This window comes from Cucurbita maxima, unplaced genomic scaffold (genome assembly GCF_002738345.1).
Source record: "Cucurbita maxima cultivar Rimu unplaced genomic scaffold, Cmax_1.0 Cma_Scf00001, whole genome shotgun sequence".
Taxonomy (NCBI): Eukaryota; Viridiplantae; Streptophyta; class Magnoliopsida; order Cucurbitales; family Cucurbitaceae; genus Cucurbita; species Cucurbita maxima.
The window spans coordinates 361,657-370,876 of NW_019272017.1; the positions used below are offsets into that span (position 1 = coordinate 361,657).

General features: G+C 33.4%; 1 protein-coding gene across 1 annotated transcript in view; it reads right to left on the reverse strand.

Moving 5' to 3' along the window:
- The window catches only part of LOC111490779 (protein VAC14 homolog), a 15,042-nt gene that overhangs the window by 3,261 nt on the left and 2,561 nt on the right, over positions 1–9,220 (reverse strand). The window contains exons 6-17 of the mRNA XM_023139389.1: positions 8,857–8,885; positions 8,581–8,723; positions 8,337–8,431; positions 7,713–7,799; positions 7,426–7,533; positions 5,908–5,999; positions 5,628–5,709; positions 3,651–3,716; positions 2,608–2,723; positions 2,374–2,494; positions 338–499; positions 122–250 (exon numbers count right to left, since the gene is read on the reverse strand). Coding sequence (XP_022995157.1) covers positions 122–250; positions 338–499; positions 2,374–2,494; positions 2,608–2,723; positions 3,651–3,716; positions 5,628–5,709; positions 5,908–5,999; positions 7,426–7,533; positions 7,713–7,799; positions 8,337–8,431; positions 8,581–8,723; positions 8,857–8,885 — 1,230 coding nt within the window. The remainder of the gene's footprint in view (positions 1–121; positions 251–337; positions 500–2,373; positions 2,495–2,607; positions 2,724–3,650; positions 3,717–5,627; positions 5,710–5,907; positions 6,000–7,425; positions 7,534–7,712; positions 7,800–8,336; positions 8,432–8,580; positions 8,724–8,856; positions 8,886–9,220) is intronic.

Sequence of the window (9,220 nt, forward strand, 5' to 3'; positions counted from 1 at the left end):
AAAAAAAAAAAAAAAAAAAAAAAAAAAAAAAAAAAAAAAAAAAAAAAAAAAAAAAAAACTACTATAGAATTCTCATTTCAAATACTCAATAGGAAAGTGAACTATATTAAGTCATTCCCACCTGCAATCTTAGATAAGCAAAGACTGGAGTCTCCAGAAGGCGAATCAGTTTATCCAGCTGAACTAAAAATTTCACATTAATATCTTCCTCCACCAAAGACTGAATCACTGCACTTGCATGCTGGTATGTCTGTGATGAAAAAATAAATAAATAATTTAAACAGTTAGATATTGAGATATAGTTTGATACAGAACTGAAGTAACATTGAAACGTTACCTGTGCTAATAAGCAAAGACTTAAAATAGCCATCGGGGAATGACACCATGATGCATATAAAGAAACAAATAGGTCCTTCCCAGCTGCATGCACCAATGATTTCTTTAAAAGATCTCGAAGATCAGATAACTCAGAGGAAGTCAGCAAAATCAAATTGAGTGCCTGAAAAAGAAACAACGAGTAAACTCACAGAAAGATGGCCAACTTTTTTTTATATCCATGAGTGTCCGAGTCCGCTTGCGTGCACAGGACAACTGCCTGACCCTACTACATTTGGTTGTCATGGTAACTCGCAGGATATTGAATCCTAGGTAGGTGGTCACCAATGGCTTGACCAATTCCCTACAAGTCCTTTATATTATTTACATGCTCTTTTTAACCACTAGGTTAACCCGTGATAGTGGAAAGGTGGTTGACTTTGTAACCAAAAATACAACGAATTAGAGAAAAAGAAATTAAGTAAAGAAGGGGGACACAATTGAAATTCAATAACTAGTGTTTCAACGTTAGTACTTTAGGATTGTGAACTTGTGAGGAAAAAGAATAAAATTCAGCACCTTTGAACTGCTATTAGAGTGTTCGATATAAAGTGCTCATAATAAAAGCATATTTGAAACTACCCTCTAGTTTAAGATATAATTGTTATGCTACCATTTCGTATCGTGAAGAACAACAAGCAATGTAGAAAATTCCTAAATAATCACACTGTCCACATTGTCCAAATGGGCATCATGTTATAGACATGATAGGCGGAAAACTCACCCTAATACAAGCCACATCATCCAACCTCCCCACTTACTACATGTCTCTATTTGCAATGCCACAAAAAGTGGCTTCGGATATAGAAAGATTATTCATAAAGTACTTGGGAAAAGATGACCCACAACTTGTTCGATGGAATATTATAAATCTCCCAATAGAAAAGGGAGGTCTCGGTCTTTTCTCAATAAAGAAGAATAAAACTCCCTTCGACAAATGGATATGGAGATATCATCACGAAAAAACGCATTGTGGAGAAATCTTATAAAGGCTAAATATACTCCTACATCAAACAAAAAATCAACCATCTCCATCTTCTGCAAAAGGCCTTGGAAGTACATAAAGAAATATCAGAACTTCATCACTAACCGAACTTGCCATAGGGTGGGTGATGGAGGAAGCACATCATTTTGGACCAACCCATGGTTGACGGGGTCTTCTCTACAAAATCCTAGATGATGGACATAGCAGAAAAAGTAGAAGAAATAAATCCCACACTAGTAAAGACAATATGGTAAGGACATCACCCTAAAAAGGTAGTATGGTAAGGACATCACCCTAAAAAGGTGAAGTTCTTCATTTGCGAAATAGCACATAAAGCCATTAGCACAAGTGAAAATCTTCAAAAAAGAATGCTTACATCACTCTTTCTCCAAATTGGTGTCTATCCAAAATAGGAAACGAATCACAAAGCCACTTATTTATGCAATGCACATACGCTTAGAATTTCTGGACAAGGATTCTCAATATATTTGGATGGCATCTCACGTTTCCTAGGGAGATAAAGGATCAATTGGACATGGCTTTAATGTATCACCCTTTCAAGAATGCAAAAGCACTATTATGAAAAAACCTCATCGTGGCTTTCTTTTGAAATCTATTGAAAGAAAAAAAATCAAAGAATATTCGTAGGAATGACACAAACTTATACAAAACTTTTCTAAAATGTTGTTTACCAAGCTATATCTTGATGTAATCTAATATTTTTTAATTGGGAAGGTTTTTGTAAACATTATGGATATTACTATCTCTTTTCTAAATTTCAATCACCAATGAAATTGTCTCTTCGAAAAAAAGGAAAAAAGGAAAAAAAAAACTATTGTGTTCCCAAACACGCCCCATTATTAGGCAATTAAAATAAAAGTTATCTAAACTTCGAAATTTTTAATTGATCGCAATAGATGTTTATTGTCTTATTACATCAGCAATTCTTTTCGTCAGCTACCTATGCAAGGTTTATAAATAACACAAAAATAAATTACAGATGAGATAGCAACCTGAACCATAATAGAAGCGAAATCCAGATCTGATTCTCCTTCCAATATTGTAGAAAGCTCACGGTAGACCCGTTCAGCATTTAAAAGTACACATAAGCGGCGTATTATCAATGCACCACGCCTAAGAAAGAAATGAAATAACATATGTTTTGTAGATCATAAATCCAATATCAATAGATATCATATTTTTGTGTACAACAACAAATAAGCAGAGGAGAGGAAAAGAAAACTCACTTCTCCAGAAGAGAATTATTGATCCGAAAATTCTGCACTAGGAAGACAACAAGTTGGCGAAAATGTTGCTGATCTTTTGCTATGCAAGCATGAACATCAAGAACAAGGAGAACTACCTGGGACAGAATCCAATGTAAAACTGTAAGTTAACAGCAGAAACAAGGAATGAAAATAATTAGCAATAAAAAATATGAACAAAACGGCCAAAAAATAACGAGTAAATTCAGTATTAGCAGCACATCAAATTCTTCATTAACTTTAATCTTTCATGGTAACAATCGTTCAAAATCTGTTAACGTAAACAATAATTGGGACTGATACTGAAGCTTGAAAGAAAGATATTAAAAGCTGTTCTTTAAAAAAAAAAATATTTGCGAGTATTTGAGCTAGCTTACGTGCACCCCGACTATTTTCAAAGGACGACTATCTGACCCTATTATATTTGGTTGCGAAGTAACTCATATGATATTAAATACTAAATAAATGATATCATGGCTTGAACTCATTCTCTTTAACTATTTTATTGTTTATATGGTCATTCTCGAGGAAAACATTAAAAGCTAGTGAACCCAGTTGATTCGTCCTCTTCATTAAAAGTAACTATAATAAAAACATAAACAAAAATCCTTGTACAAAACTTTTAACTTTTTTTTTTTATATAAAAAGCAGACATGTATTTGCATCGTCTTGACCTCCAAGCAAGGTTAAATTATTATTTCTCTCGAGCTCCAAGCAAGTCTGCATTCATAAGTGTTGGGACACCTTGATTATCTGTTTAAATTATTTTTCTCTTAATTATTTTTATTAACATTTTCTAAAATAAAGTATGAACACAACACTAAAGATTTAAATAATATAGAGACACATTATAGCCCGTTAACCAAAATAAAAATAATAATAATAACAGATGTATAATCAAGCAATCAAAAGATGATGACATGTCTACAAATTAGAATTAGAATTGCGATCACAAACTAACATGCAAAATCACTAAATTTTTGTTGAAGAGAACATGAAATCAAATCATGAGAAGAAATTATTACCTTGTCAGAAGAATCAGATAGGGCTTGAAGAAGGCTGTCAAGTATATCATTCAAATAGATCAAGACCTGTCCAAAAAGGAATGAAGATTAACCACACATAAGAATGCACCTAATATGTAGAACAAGAGAAGTGAGACAGACTGATAATCATCCCCAATAATTCATATTTCTGACAATTTGTGTTCAGCCCTGAAGCTACCTCAGACTGACGAGTAGTACGAAAAAGACTGGAGATGAGCTTTGTCTAAAGAAGGAAAAAGTATTGTATCATCAGCAAATTGGAGGTGAGTGATGGAGATTTTTATGTGGATTCTTTCCAACCTGAAAACCTTCAACCAATCCTTTTTGTTTTGTCAATAAGAGCATCCTACAATGCCCAATATAAAGGAGGAGAAGGATCTCCTCAACGAAGGCCTCTCCTCGAATTTTAACTCTAGGCTTACCATTGATAATAATGGAGAAATTCATTGATTGACATGCACCCTCTATTCCATTTCCTCCAAGTTTAACCAAAGCCATTAGCTCAAAGGATGTCATCAAAAGAGTCCCAATCCGCCATATCAGATGTCATCTCTAAATCAAGTTTTGTGACCACTCCACTCTTTTTCCTTTTATTTAACTCATCAATGATCTCGTTGGTAATAAGGGAGGCATCAAACATTTGACAGTTAGCCACATGTTTGATGATAAAGAGTGGGTGAATTCTGTATCTTCAATGATTTATTGTAATTAAACGAGGATTGTAAATTCTGTATCTCCCTTACTCGTTTGATTTTCTTCTTTGAAGCTGTGGAGGTCTTTTTCTTGTTAGGAACATTGGGACCATACTTCATTGAAACACATGGAAACATTATTCGAAGTCTATTAAGAGCCACTCAATTCCATTTCTGATAGATTCCTTTTATGAAACTAAATAATCCCACAATGATATATTGCAACCGCTACCAACCTGCATTTGGGAGATAACCTTGAGTTCTTTAGCAAATCAACCATTGTCGCCATTTCAAACAATGGGACTCAATGACTTATTATCACTAGGAAATCACTACACCCACTAAGACCAGATCATCAAACCATAAAGACAACTGCTACCGCTACTTTTGAAGGATGGATCAAAATCAAATATCCCTCTAATTATGTAAAAGAAATAAGAGATGTGGGCAGAGGTAGCTTAGAATGTACTCAAAAAACCATTGGCCTCCTCAAAATGGTTGAAGCTTAAATGAAGTCCAAATCACACAAGCTTCAGTCTCCAAGGTCTTAGTGTCAAGTGTGATTTACCACATGGGTAATCTTCCTCTGGTAAGAGTTGCAAAGGTTCATGGTTCTCAAAATACATCGAGGCAATATAAAGTGTGTTAAGCTTTACTCACAATAGGAAAAGGTCGACAACTTTTGAACAATATATGGCCAGTGAAAAATTATGATGTAATTTATTTCAATGGGATAAAACACTAAGGAGTACACTGTTTATCTCAGAAGAGAAAAGGGAACCACCCAAATTTTAGAAAATAGAAAGTTGAAAAGGTCAACAGGTTTCTAATTTTGATACACACAAGTATCAATCCCATGTCATGGCTACAGCCAATGTATTAGATAATTTCAATTGCCTTACATACTGCAAGATTGTCGTCCTATGCAGCACACTGCATTCATCTAGAAATATCAAAGTGATGACTGGAGGTTATCACTTTGCCATCATTAAGTTTGGATAAAGCCAATAGAAAATAGAAAGGTTTTCTTGCTCATGATCAAATATTAAAATTACAGGTCAAACAGAAAAAACTTCGTTTTCTTCTTCCTTTAGGGTGGGAGGGAGGGGCGGGGGAAGGTTGCGAGAAGGAAGAGACTAGAGTAGAAAGAATAAATAATATCGAGATCAATAAGATAATGCAAAGGATAAGTAATAGGTTAATGCATATGTTGAAGGCAAATCATCTATAACACACAAGAAAGAAAACGGACAATGACAGTCACCTCAGTTCGATGTCTGTTTAAAAGTGTTGATATCCAATGCAATGCTTCAATCCTAGTAGCCTCGTGTTCACTAGATAGTTGTCTGATCAATCAATGAAGCAACAATCATGAAAATGTAATGAAAGCAGGAAGCTTACGTCAAATAAAAAATCAGCATGGCCTCAATGAGGCAGGAACACTACAATCCAAACGGTGTCATTGCAGAAAAAATTGTGAACACATTTTCTCCAAGGAAGATGTGTGGACGGAGGGGAAGGAAAGTGAAGGGGGGGAGCTGTACCTCCTAGCAATAGAAAGGATAGCACCTACATCAAATCCTTCGGATGGAGCTGCCTTGACATTGCGAAGTTCTTCATTGGTTTCCCGAGCAACCTTCAAACATAATGTAAGGAAATCAGTTACCTTAAATTCTCATAAAAACCATCAAGCCCCCTCACCGTGAGGTGTAAAATGGGAAGGGAACTCTATACTGCACCATAATATATCCAAAGAGGACTTAAAGAGAGCCTTTTGATTTCTCTTTAGGTCCTATATTAGCCTTCGTAATCATATGAAGTCAAAAGAATTAACCTTAGTGTTTAAATATTTATCTAAACTAGCCGGATACCAATCGTTAGAGCTATTTTAATTCACTCACTAAGATTTTATAATTGAAAACTCTACAAAGTTAATCATTTCAAAGTAACAAAGAATATAATAAATTTTTTTAATATTCATAAGTGTTTGGATCAGCTTTCGTACATTTTCACTATTCTCACAAGACAACTATCTGAACCTACTACATTTAGTTATTAAGGTAAGTTATAAGATACTAAATCGAAGATAAGTAGGTAGCCACCATCGCTTGAATCTGTTTCCTCTAACCCCTTTACTTTTTGCATGGCCTTTCTAGACGACTAGGCCTAAGTTAAAAATTAAAAAAATATAATTCTACAGTTTTCTTTTAAAAATTTTGTGTTTTTATTTTTAAATCAAAAGGAAAAAATTTTATAAAATTAAAATCCTATTCAATTTATCATTCAATTGAACCGTCACTTACAATTCATAGCATGAATGTTTACTTTAAAAAAAATTGTAGTATAAATATGAAATTGTACATGCATAAATGTAGAACTTTTTTTTAAAAAAAATAAACACGTAGAAAAAAAAATCAAATTTTAGAATGAAAATTATATTCTGACTAACAAATAATACTCAGCTCATAAATATTTCTTATTGTTAACTTAGTATCTCAAAAAAATAATTTTTAAAATATATGTTTAACAAAGTTAAATAAAATCACAATATGAAGATTTGTTGGAGAGAAAAATCTTTCTCGATGAAAGAAAAACTCTGATTAAATAAAATCACAATATGAAGATGAAATCAACGGCTCTGTTTTCTCATATATTTATACTTCTATGTAAATATTGATTTTCTTCTCAGTAAGCACAAATTTGTACTCCATATGATTTTTACATTCACTCATTCTCTTTGTAAATAAAAATTTTGTTGTGCAAGACAGTTTTTATACTATCCTCACCTTACCACCCCATTTAATATTAGTCAACCAATCATGTTTGTGCAAGAAAAAATTTATAGAAACTCATAAGTTCAACGTTGGTTGATGAGTCATCCTCTATAATATATCTCTAACATTTCATTGCAACAATCTTATATAAAAGATAATGAAAACCATACTATAAAAACTATAATTGATGGCTAAAACAGACATAAAAGCATAAATAACAGGATCAAATTACGTGCATTGTATGCGTCCATGGCAAGTAACAATAAAAAGGGGGAAGATAAATCTTACCACTCTAATCTTCTCTTCTTTGTCGGCTATGGAAGGTAGAATTGCTCCTAGAATATCTGCATAATAAGGTACTAGTTGATCTCCACCAAGTTTCACAAACTCGTTAATCTGCAAATACAAGAAAACTATAAATTTTTAAAAATAATGCACAATATAAAGAAATCTCTATCGGTTCTTGAGAGAATTAGGAAGGATCCCATAATAAAGTGAGAATGTGTCAAGTTTTGTTGAATCTTAGAGAAATTAAAATAATAAATGATGGATGGTCAAGTCCAAAGTACCCATACCCATATAATGGCTGTTAAGCGAGTAAATTCATCTGAAGAAGAAGCCCTCTGGACAAGAATCTCAACCATTCGGCCATAATCTACAGACTTCAAGAGTAGCACTGCTCGAGTCAGAAAATTATTAAATGAACAAATAAATTTTGAACATACAAGGGAAAAAAAATTGTAAAAATAGATGGTAATTATTAAATCAAGTTTTACATTTGCATGGTTTGCGCGTAATTCCTCGTTTTTAATGGGAAACAAGGAAATCAAATAAACATCAAGAGAGTAAAAGCGCAGCATAAAGGCCTTAGGGATGAGGAATCCCTAAGCCTAAAACGGAGTATAAAAAATGTTGTAGTTATCCCTAAGCCTAAATTTTTCTTGTGATTTTTCTGATTTTGCTGTTGGCCATACAAATTGTAATTATCAATAGTAAAAATGTGAAATTAATTTTCTTTTCATAAAAGAAGCCAAAAATCTTCAATCAAAACAAGAAAAATACAAAAGAAGAGACACCAACACCTAGAGCCAAAAAGCTTACAAAAACTAAAAGAACTCCCATCAGCGTAATAATGAAAATGCATCTGGTTGCAGAGTAATTATAAAAGAGTGCATCAATTTCAGGCTAAGTAACCTTACTGGAGAATTCTCGATCTCTTGGAGAAACTCAGAAAGAGCAGAATCAGCTTGTTGCCGGATTTCATGACTTGAATCGCTCAACATATTAAACAAGCCTGAGATTCATCACAGATTTGTAAATCGTAAACATTTAGCAGAAAAAACTTTATAGAAATATTGCTCTTCAAACCATTGACTCTACATTCAATAAATAAAAGAGAAGAAATTACATATTGAAAGAAATGTCATTAACAGAAGCAATCACCATCAAGAAAATCAGGAAGAAAACCCAGCATATCGATATCTGGCACACTATCAAGTACAGTGATCCATCCAACCAAAAACTGACGGACATATGGATTTAGGACATTCATACGCTCCCTCAGCAATGGAATAAACTCTTCGATGCTGTAGAAAGAAGATCGCCAGAAAAGAATATATAAACAAATACATCTTTGCAATACAATTTCAAACCAATGTGTCTTAAATGTAACCTTCAATAAAATAGTTAAACCATGCAGTTTGAGAAATAATGGCGTACCTGAACTGGTCACTTTCAGTAACGATATCCTGTTCCATTTAATTTATAAAATTAGTTAAAAACAAAGGGAAATTCCCGTTCAGACAAAGTGGATGTCAAAACAGAGAGAAAGGAAACAAGACATCTCTCTAAACTTTAGGGAGGGCCAATTTACATCAACGAGGTAGGCAGACTAAATACAATAGACCATATTCATACATGTAAAGCAGCCCAAAAGAGGGCATATGTTGTACAAGATCCAAAGATAAACTGCTTGTATTCTTCAAACATTGTGGTGTTCCACTCAGTCCATGGTGAATCAGAGAATGTCTGAAACATGGAATTCTTCCTCTTTCTTTCTTTCATTTTTTTTTTTTTGGGGGGG